This window comes from Acipenser ruthenus, chromosome 3, assembly GCF_902713425.1.
Source record: "Acipenser ruthenus chromosome 3, fAciRut3.2 maternal haplotype, whole genome shotgun sequence".
NCBI classification, from domain to species: Eukaryota; Metazoa; Chordata; class Actinopteri; order Acipenseriformes; family Acipenseridae; genus Acipenser; species Acipenser ruthenus.
In genome coordinates, this window is record NC_081191.1 from 18690179 (window position 1) to 18703522 (window position 13344).

The 13344-nt window shown below is 39.0% G+C and overlaps 1 protein-coding gene across 1 annotated transcript in view; it reads right to left on the reverse strand.

The window, feature by feature from the left end:
• LOC117394283 (R-spondin-2-like) overlaps positions 1–13344 on the reverse strand; it is a 64247-nt gene that overhangs the window by 22292 nt on the left and 28611 nt on the right. Inside the window, exons 4-5 of the mRNA XM_033992401.3 lie at positions 5449–5589; positions 4298–4486 (exon numbers count right to left, since the gene is read on the reverse strand). Coding sequence (XP_033848292.1) covers positions 4298–4486; positions 5449–5589 — 330 coding nt within the window. The remainder of the gene's footprint in view (positions 1–4297; positions 4487–5448; positions 5590–13344) is intronic.

Sequence of the window (13344 nt, forward strand, 5' to 3'; positions counted from 1 at the left end):
ATGATGCGATCAGGAACTGTAAATGAGTTCTGCACCATATAAAAATGAGTTGATTTTGCCAGTGCTTGCTAGTCTATTAAATAGTTTTAAAGTGAAAGCATTTTTGTTTCGGCTTTATTGTTAAAGTTTTCTTACGTGGCAATACTGTCATAAAATTACAAAATGATATTGTGATCATCCCACTGTGTTATGTTAGTGAAACAGAGCTACGTTTTAAAACTGAGAGTTAGCAAATGCCTATCGTTAAAGTGTACTACAGCTACTAATCCTTTCCAGTTACTGGTATCTTAAAATTAAGTTCTATATAATGATAATGCTGTAACTCATTTTTAGAAGGCCTTCTTTGTTCTTAGCCAAGTTGCTGCAGTGACCCTGTAGATGCTATGAGTAAATGAGATACTGTTTTAGAAGACAGATTTCATTAAGTAAACAGTAGAAATACAAAACTGTGGCGTTTTTCTTTGTGAACGTGCTTGAGAAAAACGGCAATACAAAAAAAGCCAAAATTTCCCGTTATACAGTATACAGTATGTGACCCATCATTCCAAAATCAGTCAGATATCGCTAATTCCCACTAAGAATACTGCTCAGAAAACATGCAGGGGCGTAACTATAGGGAATGACGAACCCCCGTTTACAATTCTTTTTTTTTCCCTGTAATACGTTTTTGGTGAGTATCTCAGATCAGCTGTGTAGAGATGGTTATGAAACTGCACCCCTGTGTTTTGTAGTGTTGCAAGAACGGGTTCTGTATATAGTAAACATGGTTGACTCTATTGTTGGAACCAAGTGGCATCAGATTCTGAATCTCTATAGAGGATTTGTTGTACCTGGGGAAGATGGTGAAATTATTAGGAGGGTATTTGTGTAATATTGCTGGTTACATATAGGGAAAAATATACTATTACAATATTTTATCTGTAGTGTGTGCAGCTGCTTCTGTCCTTAATATCTACAATGATAGTTAAAGCTTCTATCATAAAATATGTGTTAAAAATGCAAATGTCAGAGGGCTCCCGAGTGGCGCATCCAGTAAAAACACTCGCGTAGAGTGCAGGATGCGCCCTATAATCTGGACGTCCAGGCTATTCCTTTGCCGACCAAGGACGGGAGCTCCCAGGGGGCGGCACACAATTGGCAGAGCACCGCCTGGTGGAGGGAGGGTTAGGTATGCCAGGGTGTTCTCGGCTCACCACGCACCAGCAAACCGTGTAGTCTGGCCAGGCGCCTGCGGGCTTGCCTGTAAGCTGCCCGAGAGCTGCGTTGTCCTCCGACGCTGTAGCTCTGGGTGGCTGCATGGTGAGTCTGCAGTGTAAAAAATAGCAGACGGCTGACGGCACATGCTTCGGAGGACAGTGTGTTCTCATCTTCGCCCTCCCAAGTCAGGGCGTGGGTGGTAGCGGTGAGCTGAGCTAAACAAAAATAGTTGGACAAAATATTGGGGAGAAAACCACCAAAAACAAAAAAACTGGCGACTACTAAATTTTAAAAAAATTTTTTAAAAAAATTTAAAAAATGCAGATGTCTCTAATAAAGTCTGAATTAAAGAACTTGAGTTGCCATTAATGCTTCCAAGGATTCTTAATGAGTCCTACCGACAAAGTAGTTGAGTTGTTTCTTTTCTTTCTTGTCTTAATAAACAATACTGAGAAGTTCAATAAAGTTCAATTAATCTGCCAGTTCCTACTTTATGACACCGTACACAAATCAGCATCTTATAGGCTTTATCTACATACTGTGTATAGTTGTATTGTTGTACCAGTTCAATCATAATTAGCAATAAAAATGTTATGAATGGCTGAAAAATGTAAGACAAAACATGATGGCCACCACTTGCATCCTAAATTAATTGTTAGTAAAAATTATGATATTAGTGTAGCATACTTAATTATCGTAATGTAGTGTAGAAATACCACAAATGCTCTATGTGGCATTATTTGCTGATAGGCAAGTAATAGCACACAGAGCATTTGTGGTATTTCTATCCTACATCCACCAGGAGCATACAGTTGCAGGGAGGACGATGGTTACATTCAGGTTTAGACATGATTTTGAGTGCTCTATAGAAGCAACAGTGGTGTTTTAAAATGAAACCAGGATGTGACAAAAGAGAAAATTACAGAAAGTGCATAAAACAACAAGAATACATTAGTTAAGATAACTCTGATATTTCATAGCCATGCCACATTGACCTTAAACTGTACATTTAAATAAGAAAAATCACTTTTCGTGTTTTAAGAAAATAAAATTGTTCCAGCTTATGTATTTACCAAATACCAAACACCAAATGTTTTGTATGTTGTAAAATATTCCAGAGTAAGATTCTGTACCAAATTTGAATCGTGTTTTTCGCATTCCTAAAGCATTATTTCATTAGTTCTTTGTCATTTCCTGGATCACATGACAGCCAGCCCAGGTTTATGAGTTAAGGGTCCCCTTCGGGTGAACAATGGGACTGCAGCCGATCACAGACATGCATTTGCAGGAGAGCCCCCCACCCCCCCCCCCCCCCCATGGGGATTAACGGACTATGTGGGTGCATTGAGATAATGGGGTGGTGGGACAGGAATGCGTGCCTGTGATTGGGGGAGTGCGCACGACGGAGCAAAATGGAACAGGGAGGGGCTGGGTGACGTGTGAGTTTTGAAGCTGTGAGAGAGAACCTGTTTTTTTTTTAAATTACCGAGTCAGACATGCAGAAACTGTTAGCTTTGTGTTTGTTACCTGCCTGTTTATTAAACCCTTTTATTCATCCTGTGTTCGTTATTGTTTATTGCATTTATTTTATTGAACTGCTCATTCTTGTAAAATAAACCGTGCATTTGAGACCAGAATACTTGCCTGGATTGCTTCCTTTACCTCCGCGTTACTATATCAATTTAAAATTGTGTTGCAACATAATGAATACCAGTTTTAATTTTCAATTCAACATCAAGCATTGAAAACATACCGACAACAGTCCATTGTGCAGTTTTTTTGTTTTTTGCAATATGCATTGTAACCAGCTAGGATACATTCATCTCCTTCTCTGAGACAGAGACTGATTTTTTAAAAATGTCTAGCTGTTTAGCTAATTGATTAGCTTTCTTCTTGAAAAACTTGTCCTTTCCCAGCGGAATCTGGATGCCGTGTCTCAAGATTTTGTGAGCCAGTACTTTACAACAAATGACACATGAGGACGTGGATCATCCTCGTCGCCAGTATAAGAAAACCCAAAGTTAATATGAGATGGTAATTGAGAGTTCTTTTACTTGTGTTTTCAAAATCACAAGTAACCACACATAAAATGTCACCTTATGCTTTCTTTTTTGGGTTCATATTTAAAGCAGAAGACTGGTGATAAAACAATACACTATTTACATAATTACTGTTAATGATTTGTATGCAAATTATATTAATTTTTAATATAAGCTTAAGAAGTTGTATAGTGAAACAAATTCTTAATAGTGTGTACTGAACGTCATATTTTTTAGATTGTTTGGCAACCCATCAGAAACCTTGCCTTGACCCATATTTGGGTCATGACCCCCACTTTGGGTCGCGACCCCCACTTTGGGAAACATTGCTCTAATAGATAGTACACCACTACCGAAGATTTGAAACTCACCGTATGACCTAGAGACTAATGTTCAACTTTCAGGGACTCCAGTACCATTAACTCCATAAGAAGCCACATGGCTCCTTGGATTTTAAAAAAAGACACAATGTTGCTCCATTTGTATTACAACAACACATCTCTTACAAAGTATTATAGAAAACAGCTTTAGAAAAACATATGGATAGTTAAGTGGGACCAAATACAAATTGCTCTATAAGTGAACACTATTTAAAGGCAGTAGACTTATTCAATAATGTGTTCTCCATTTAGAATCATAGCAACAGCAGTTTCTCATTCGATAGTCAAGCTGCCATGAAATAATGTCTGGAAATGTATTTAGTTACAGTGCCCAACTTTGCCAGGCTCTGCTTTAATAACATCTGTATCTGCCTTAACTGTAAACATAAGGGTCAGCATCAGTTTAAATTGTGTGCATTTGACAGAAATGACTCTCAAGACTGTAACCACTTAATGTGACATGCCAAGGTAAAACTACAGTATAAAAAAGTCAAGAAGACCAAAATGTGAAATAGCCCATATACTCAACAATTAGGGATAGCTCCAGAATCAACTTCCAGAATAGTTAGACCAGGATATAATGAAAACAGAAAATCTTATAGGTAAAAATGTCCACACAGTGTCTAGTTTAAGTCTGTAATAAATGGCAAAGAAGAAGAAGAAGAAGAAGAAGCCGCTTACCCTTTGTACAGTGCCTCATGGCCATTCTGCACCTTCTGGACTCTGCAATAGTGGGGCACGGCATTGTGTCTTTGGGTGGCTTTTTTACAATGTGGCGAGTTCTGGTCTCCAGACCCCATTTATAGCCACATGTTTTGTTTCTCCTGCTGCAGGTTCCCCATTCACTCCATGGACCAACCTCACAACCCTCTGTTGAAACACAACATAGTATGTAAACTATCTTGGCATAATGCTAAAGAAAAAGCTTACAGTAACTCTTTTGCAGTTTAAATTCACAACCTTATGCTAAACAGTGCATTAGTAGATATTTAGAATGGTGATATGCATGGATATTTGTTGAGGCAGAAAATATTTTATAATCATCACGTGTCTTGTTATAGTGGTTATGAGCACGTTAAAGAAAATTGAAATACAGAAAAAAACCTCCTGAAAGAGTATTATGACAGTAAAAGACAGCAGTGTGGAGTAGTGGTTAGGGCTCTGGGCTCTTGACCGGAGGGTTGTGGGTTCAATCCCCAGTGGGGGACACTGCTGTTGTACCCTTGAGCAAGGTACTTTACCTAGATTGCTCCAGTAAAAACCCAACTGTATAAATGGGTAACTGTATGTAAAAATAATGTGATATCTGTATAATAATGTATAATGTGATATCTTGTAACAATTGTAAGTCGCCCTGGATAAGGGCGTCTGCTAAGAAATAAATAATAATAATAATAATAATCTGTCAAACAAAAGCATACTGATATTAGCTGTGCTAACATTTTTTGAATAAATAATAGTGTTGTGAACCAGCCCCTAAAGAACAACTACTGTAATACAGTACTTGCATCCAATAGAGGCAGAGATCTGCAGGGGGGCAGGTTAATGGTTACATTCTGGTATACATAATGTACTGTGAGGGTAGACATGATTCTGGGAGCTCTATTGAGGTGAATAGACTTTTCATACCCATACCAGTTGCTCTTTAAGATGCAAATGGACTAAGGTAAATGATTAATTGTACAGCTCCACGAAGGATACGTGTCTTAAATTGATGCATACTATTGTTTAATACAACATAACATTAGGGTTTTGCTTCTCCCATTAAAAAATTTGCAATTGTGGTAAAAAAAACAAAAAAAAAAACAATCAGATTTGGTTGAATCCCTTACCCACACATTCCATGCTTTCTGAAGGTGAAAATCCTTCGGGACATTCATCAAAGCAGCGGCCTTTGTGTACGTAAAAGCCAGATTTGCACTTTGTACAAAAATCTTTACTAAAACAAGAGTCACAGTTGTCTATTCTGCATCCTGTAAACAAAAAAGAGGGACATACAATGAGATAAATGTACCCCTGTATGAATCATGCTGGATGGTAAATAACTTATTTGATATTTAATTTAGTTATTTCCCCAGACATAATGTTTTGACTGAAATCTGTTACTTTTCTGTGTTTGTGTCTGTAAAAGATACAACAAAATGGGTTACAAACTGTTCTGTCGTTATCCAAGTTAGACGATGGGTATGGTGTCCACATTGTACTGGACTGTAAAACACTATTCGGTTTTGTTTCACTTGTTTCAAACTAGGCCTCTGTTGAGATTCCAAATTTGGAGAAATAGGAAAATCAATTTCCACCAGATTTTCTGAGCACTGAAACAATACACCTCCCGACCTGCTCGCCCCTCCCCTCCCCAACCCTGGCTCTCCTCTGTGCTCCGCTCAGCAAGAACCACACTGCGATCTGCTGAAAAGAAATGGAAGAGAACCAAAGTCCCTGCTGCCCTAGACCTCTACCGCTCTCTCCTCTCCTCCTTCTCCTCTACTCTCTCCTCTGCTAAATGTTCTTATTTCCAATCTATAATCCAAGCCTCCACTAACAACCCACGTAAACTATTCTCTACCTTCTCCTCCCTCCTTAACCCTCCCCCTCTTCCTCCCTCCTCTATCTCCTTTGATGACTTTGTCTCTTCTCTTCTAAAATCTCAGATATCCGCAAACTCTTTAACACCTCTCCCCCCCACACCCTCCTGCTCCAACCCCTACACCCACTGCATCCCCTACTAACTCACCCTCCTTCTCCACCTTCTCTCCCCACTCAGCTCTTTCAAGCTGCTGCTCCTGCTCTACTTCCCTTCATCTCCTCCCTTCTCAACACCTCTCTCCTTTCTGGTCTCCTTCCCTTTGCCTTCAAACAAGCCTCTATCACTCCCCTCCTCAAAAAACCTACCCTCGACCCCACCTCCCTCCAGAGCTACCATCCTGTCTCCCTCCTACCCTTCCTCTCCAAAACCCTCGAGCGGGCTGTACACCGCCAGCTCTCTGCTTTCCTGTCCAACCACTCTCTGCTCGACCCTCTCCAATCTGGCTTCCACTCTGCTCACTCCACTGAAACCGCCCTGCTGTCTGTCACTAACTCACTAAACTTTGCCCGAGCTGCCTCTCTCTCCTCTGTCCTAATTCTCCTCGACCTCTCTGCTGCCTTTGATACTGTCGATCACTCTATTCTACTATCATCTCTCGCTGACCTGGAAATCTCTGGCACTGCTCTGGCCTGGTTCTCCTCCTACCTCTCCAACCGCACTTACCAGGTAACCTGGTGTGGAGCAACCTCCACACCTCGCCCTCTCTCAAAAGGAGTCCCCCAAGGGTCAGTCTTTGGTCCTCTCTTGTTCTCTCTCTACACCTGCTCCCTGGGCCCCCTCATCGCATCCTATGGTTTCTCAAACCATTTCTATGCTTATGATGCTCAGATTTTCCTTTCCTTTCCCACCTCTGACTCCACCATCCCCTCCCATATCTCTAACTGTCTGTCTGCTATCTCATCCTGGATGCACTCGCATCACCTCAAACTCAACCCCTCTAAATCTGACCTCCTTTTCTTTCCCTCCTCCCCCTCCTCTGATCTCTCTATCTCCATTCCTCTGAAATCTACCACATTCTCTCCCTCCTCCTCAGCTAAGAACCTCAGAGTCACCCTGGACCCCTGCCTCTCTTATTCCCAGCACATCTCCACTCTGGCACGCACTTGCCGATTCTTCCTGAGCAAGATACAAACAATCCAACCCTTCCTCACCAACTATGCCACATAGCTCCTGGTCCAGGCCCTGGTACTCTCCCGCCTAGATTACTGCAACTCCCTCCTGGCTGGCCTCACTGTGTCCGCCACCCGTCCGCTCCAGCTCATCCAGAACCTGCTCGCCTGGTGTTCTCTCTGCCTCGCTTCTCCCATGCAACTCCACTGCTCCGCTCACTCCACTGGCTCCCGATCACCGCTCGCATCCAGTTCAAGACTCTTGTACTCGCCTACAGATGCCTTGACCAGACTGCACCCAGCTACGTCCAGACCCTCATCTCTCCCTACACCCCCACTCGACCACTCCGCTCCTCCTGCACTAGAAGACTGGCTCTACCTCCTGTACGCTCCCCTGCCTCCAGAGCCCACTCCTTCTCCACCCTCACCCCGCAGTGGTGGAATGACCTTCCTACAGATGTCAGGAATGCCCAGTCCCTGACCATCTTCCGGCGCCTCCTCAAGACTCACCTCTTCAGACAGCACCTATTGAACTCATCCTTTCCCTCTGGACACTTATCACTCTTCCTTAAATGTGCTTTACTTGCTCTTATCTGCTCCCTATTTTATTGCATTTAATCCTGTACTTTAGAGTACTGTAATCTGTCAAGTGTCATTTAATCTGTAGTATTTTGTACTTAATTATATCCTACTGTAACTATCACTGACACTGTTATCTGCTCCGTTATTGAATCGTATTTTGTCATATATTTGTACTTGCTAGAACCAAAGTCATTGTATTTTATCTTGCTCTTAATTGTATTAATACTTGTACTGTGAATCTTGAAATGTATTTTTGTTTACGACTGTAAGTCGCCCTGGATAAGGGTGTCTGCTAAGAAATAAATAATAATACAGATAACATCACCTCCACACCTACAGCTTTCGCACTACTACTCATTTCTATTTCCATTTCTTTCTTTTAATTTCTGCTCTTAGTGGAATATCCCCCACCCTTTCCACCTTCCCCAACTCTACCTTACTACTGATCACCCACCATGAATAGACTAATCATAACATGAGTACAGTTTACACATAGGCCTTACAGGGAAAAGCTACCCCTTCCTATTTGTATATCACTTCACTTAATTTCTTATCAGTTTGATTAAGTGATTTGAAGCGGATGGTTCCATGAAAAGCTGAAAACTTAAACAAATGTAGCCGGTAGTCGAACCAGGAATGTAGCATCTTATCCAATATGACATTATTGCATCCAGCAAAGCTCTTAATTAGCAACTACATTTCTTAGAAGTTCTCCCTCTAAGTAGTGATTGGAGCCAGCCATGCTGGACTTTCGAGATGTGAAGAGGTTTTCAAAATGAACTGCTGGTGAACAGACTGTACCATTACACGGAGCCTTTTACGTCTGGTTTGACAGACCCGATCAGCAATAAATCTTGGACTTCCTTACTTAAGGTAAGATTGGGTAGTACTAAATTTGGAGTCAGCCAACAATGTTACTGACACTGTTTGTCATTCTCCCAGGGAGGGGTAGTGGGATTAAAGAGTTTACTCTGGTCTGGCCAGCCACCATCTATATGACCCCCAACTAGAGACAAACCCATTATAAGTGTGGTTTTAACGATATAAACAATCCTTGCATATAAACCTTACAAATGTTGTATATAATTCAGCATGTTTAATATTATAATAATAGACTAGTTATGCTTCAGCTACCACTTCAGTGTGTCTTATTTCAGTTGATTCAAATATGTCTAGTTTTACATTTGATCATGAAAATAATAAAGGCCTAACAGACTCTGGTTTTATGTGCCATTATACGTCATTGAATATGCCTTTTTTAAATGCTGACCATGTTGAAATTTGACCAAGGTGTCCATTAATCTCAGTTACCACCTAAACACTGCATATCGTACAGAGCTTGAACACTGACATAGGATCCTGATTTTAAATAGTAAGTAGCACTTCAGACACTGCAAATAACTTTTTTATGAGTTACTGTTTAGCATGATTATATTAAAAAATGATTCCAGGATTTCTTCGATTTATAATAGTCCTTATAGCTTTCTGTTACTGGAAACCTTCAACTTAATGTAAGCTTCAGGTTATGCTTCTATCATTCAATATGATTTTACATACTGTGTTACATATACTGCATTTCATATTTTACTGCTGCAGTCTTTGAAGTACATACTTACTCAAGGGACGTGTTTATTAGCTATAATATAGTTGCTACAATATGCAAAAACATAAAACAGTTTTAATGTAGTACAGCACTGAAAACTATTTTTCTAAATACCAATTGGACTAGTTTTTCTGTCAGGTGGAATACCAGTGTTTTGTTATGGGTTGAGTAAGTAAATGGTTTAATGACAATAAAAAAAAACAACTACATTGCAATGGCAATCATTTAAATAAATAAATCTGCTAAATAAAATCGGACATAATAACGATAGAGAAGCTTTTTATTCCATGGCAAGAATAAGCCATATCTTTATAAACGATCCCCCATAGTAAAAGCTTAGTAAAGTGTATTTAAGCATAGTGAAAGCATGGAGCATACCAAAGCATTGTAAAGCCCATAGAGGTATAGAATATTAATAAGCATGGTATAAACATGGTGAAAACAAGGGGAAACTGCAAAAATACAATGGTAGACTTTAATAAGGGCTGAATCATTCTTGCTTAATTGTTATCAATATTACCCAGTGCTCACGAGGGAGCTGCAGGGACTATGAGGGTGTCAGCAGTTGACAGAAAACAATATTTAAAAATAAGGGCTACACTCATTGATCTTTGTTAGGTTCCAAATGGTTTTGAAACATCTTGCCCACTAATCAGAACATCCACCCAGTCGCTTTTACCGTCAACATTCCAAAGTGGTAAAAACCTTCCCTGTGCTGCACTTTGAAGATATGGTTTTATTTGTCCATCTACTTGATTGTGACTCTAACTGCATTTCAGAATTGCTCTCAGTCTAAACAAACCCATCACCCTGAGAGCTTAAGTCATCACAATCTTATATACTTGGACTCTACAGTCAGTATACACATGCGTAGCAACATCATTCTGTATGTCAGGCCTTTTAGGCACATTCAGACTGAATACAAGGCTTGAGCACCTCATAAATCAGATGTATAATTTGAAAGCAGCTGTGTTACCATGAAGGTTTTTTTACTCAATTAACCCAAACCTGTCATCACCTGCGTGCCTTCACTGCAATTACAATCTGTTGCTCATTTTAAGCACCAACATGTTCTGTGTCTTTCAGTCATTTACATCTCCAGTGAATCTAATAATAGCTTTTTACATTTTAATAACATTTGCTTATTTCCTTACAAAGACATTACATCAGAATTCACACCAATTATATCAGTTTCTTTGCATTTACTGTTAATACTGTAATATGTGCAACCATTATTCATCAACTCCAGAACTGATCCATCAAATACTATAACAGACAACAATGTTAATATAACAGTAAAGATTAGTTTTTCATAATGTTCATTCTAGAATGAATAAACATATTAAATAACAGTTTTCAGGCACAGAAGGGCCTACATTAATCACCCCCATCAGCCTCACGCTGCTGAAGGTCGTTACAGACAAGTTAATTACATTTGAATGCATTCATTTCAATTTAAATCGTGTCACATTTTGTGTACTATGCTTTATAATAAATCCTGTTACAACTGTAAATGTGTTAGTACTGTTAGTAGTAGTACTACACATCTTGTATTTAAAGAGCAATCTGTATATAACTGTTAGCAACTTTCTGTAAAATGGTACAGGTACTATTCCTAACATTATGGTAATTAGGGTTCAACAAATGTGTACTTTTGAATGTGACACAGCATTCAAACCATGCATACAAAAACCAGTAGTAATGATCCCTCAGTACCATAACCGATCACAGATGTTAAATTTGTGCTGTTTTTAATTTAATGTCTCAAAGCAAATTAATTCCTCCTAGGCCATTGATAATAAACATACATATGGTTTGCAACTCCCACATTACTAAGCAGAGCAGCTGCACATGTTCACCCTTTTTTCATTAAAACACTGCTTTACATAAAGTACCAGCAAGTTACTGAAAAGGAGCCTCAAGTCTTTCACCAGCTGCCAGCCACGAGAAATGGGTGAAGTGTCATTAAAATAAAATCTAATGGGAATCAACTGGTAGAACTTAAAAAAACCTATAATTAAATATGAATTTCGCTCTTCTCTTCAAACACATTATATGCTTTAAAGTGCTAAAGTGATAATCTCTGATGAGAATGGCAATTCAACTCCTAATACGTCCTCCGTGACCACAGAAGTGGATGACTTTGGAACAAGGTTAGCAACTGTATAGGATTAACCTCCTCACCACCTTTAAAGTCCTGTGTAGGTGTCTCTAGGGATACTAATAAGAATTAATGAGGTCCCTGCATCTGGCATAGCTAAAAACTAAGATAATCATGTGAATTTAAAAAGGCAAACTCTTGCAGGATTCATATTGAGTTTAATCTGCCACTGTTTATATAGCAGAAATATACCTGAATGCCTTTCCCTCTCAATGGGCTAGATTTTCCCCATATCAGTATCAGCATATTTTCTTAGGCAAAAAGCATACCAAACCAGAAATAAACAATTCAGACATTTAATTTACAAGCTTATAAGTATTCGTTATTTATTTATTTATTTGTTTGTTTGTTTGTAGTTTTATTTGGTGTTTTTTTTTTCTAATGACAACCTGGAATAAACCAGCTTTGAGAATCTGGCCCAATGTCTTTATTGAAGACACTGAAAATGACACTTTGTCAAAAGATTAGTTTACCTGGTAAGTCCAAGATTTAGTGCTAATCAGGGTATATGAAACCAGATTTAAGAATTATTCAGAATACAACAAAAACTTGTATGACCATACATGATCCAAATAAGAATGAAACAGAAATCTAAATGAAACAACTTCCCAGAAACTCCTAAACTCATTGAATTGCAACCTGATTATTTTCCAATCCAGATTTTTGTCAAGTGCATTCTAACACAGTCCACCAAGCAATATCTAATCCTTAAGCACTTGTGGTAAGCAAGTTTTTCCACTGTGGTTTGGAGGGCAAACCGATAAACAATGAAAAAATGATTTCTGATGCCCAAAATGATGTCAAGCTCAGAGATGCTTGGCTCGTTGGATAATACTGCTGATTTAACACATTGCCAACAAGTTCCACTATCAATCCAATCATGACTCATTTAGAAATTGGGATGAATTAAACTGATTGCATCAACATGTCACTTTGCTACAAACAGCGGGCAACTCATAATGTATATTTGATTGCTGTAACAGAAACGCAATACTTCAATTGCAGGAACGTAACCCAGAATAGTTAGAGAAGGAACGTTTCCATGACTAATATAATGCATTTTTCCAAATGATACAATATGTATGAAATTGGTAATTTCAACAGCCGGTTTCAATTGATATATTAAAAATGGGATAATATCCTTCAAAAACACTGCTGTGTTTTGTCTAGAGGAGAAGGAGACTAATGTTAAAAACATAAAGTACAAACGGAAGAAAAAAAAAACACACTTGCACATTTAAGGCTCCTGAATGGATTTTATTCTCCAGTTAAATCAGCTATGCTTAACAAATCCAGAAGTCCATTAGCTACTGTTAAAAGATGATGTTAGAACACTAGCAAATGTTAGACTTGTGTTACAAATATAATAAAGCCCTTCATGTTGAAGTATTAGTAAATTCAGATGTAAGTCATCAGATACAAAATCTGTATTGATTACAATAAGCTCTGGAATCTCAAACGTTTCCAGCAAGTTATTGTTTCTTTAAGCAATGAAACAAACATGGTTAGCTTTAGCTACAGACTTTGGCAGTGAAGCCCACAGTAGTTTGCAAAGCCACATTGGACTTAGTGTGTATTTACTGAGTTGATAGGAGACATATGGCCTCAATTCACTAAAGCCTGAAGACGTGTACAAACTTGTGCATCCTCAGTTTGCTGGTGTGAGGGAAATTGGGGAAATACAAA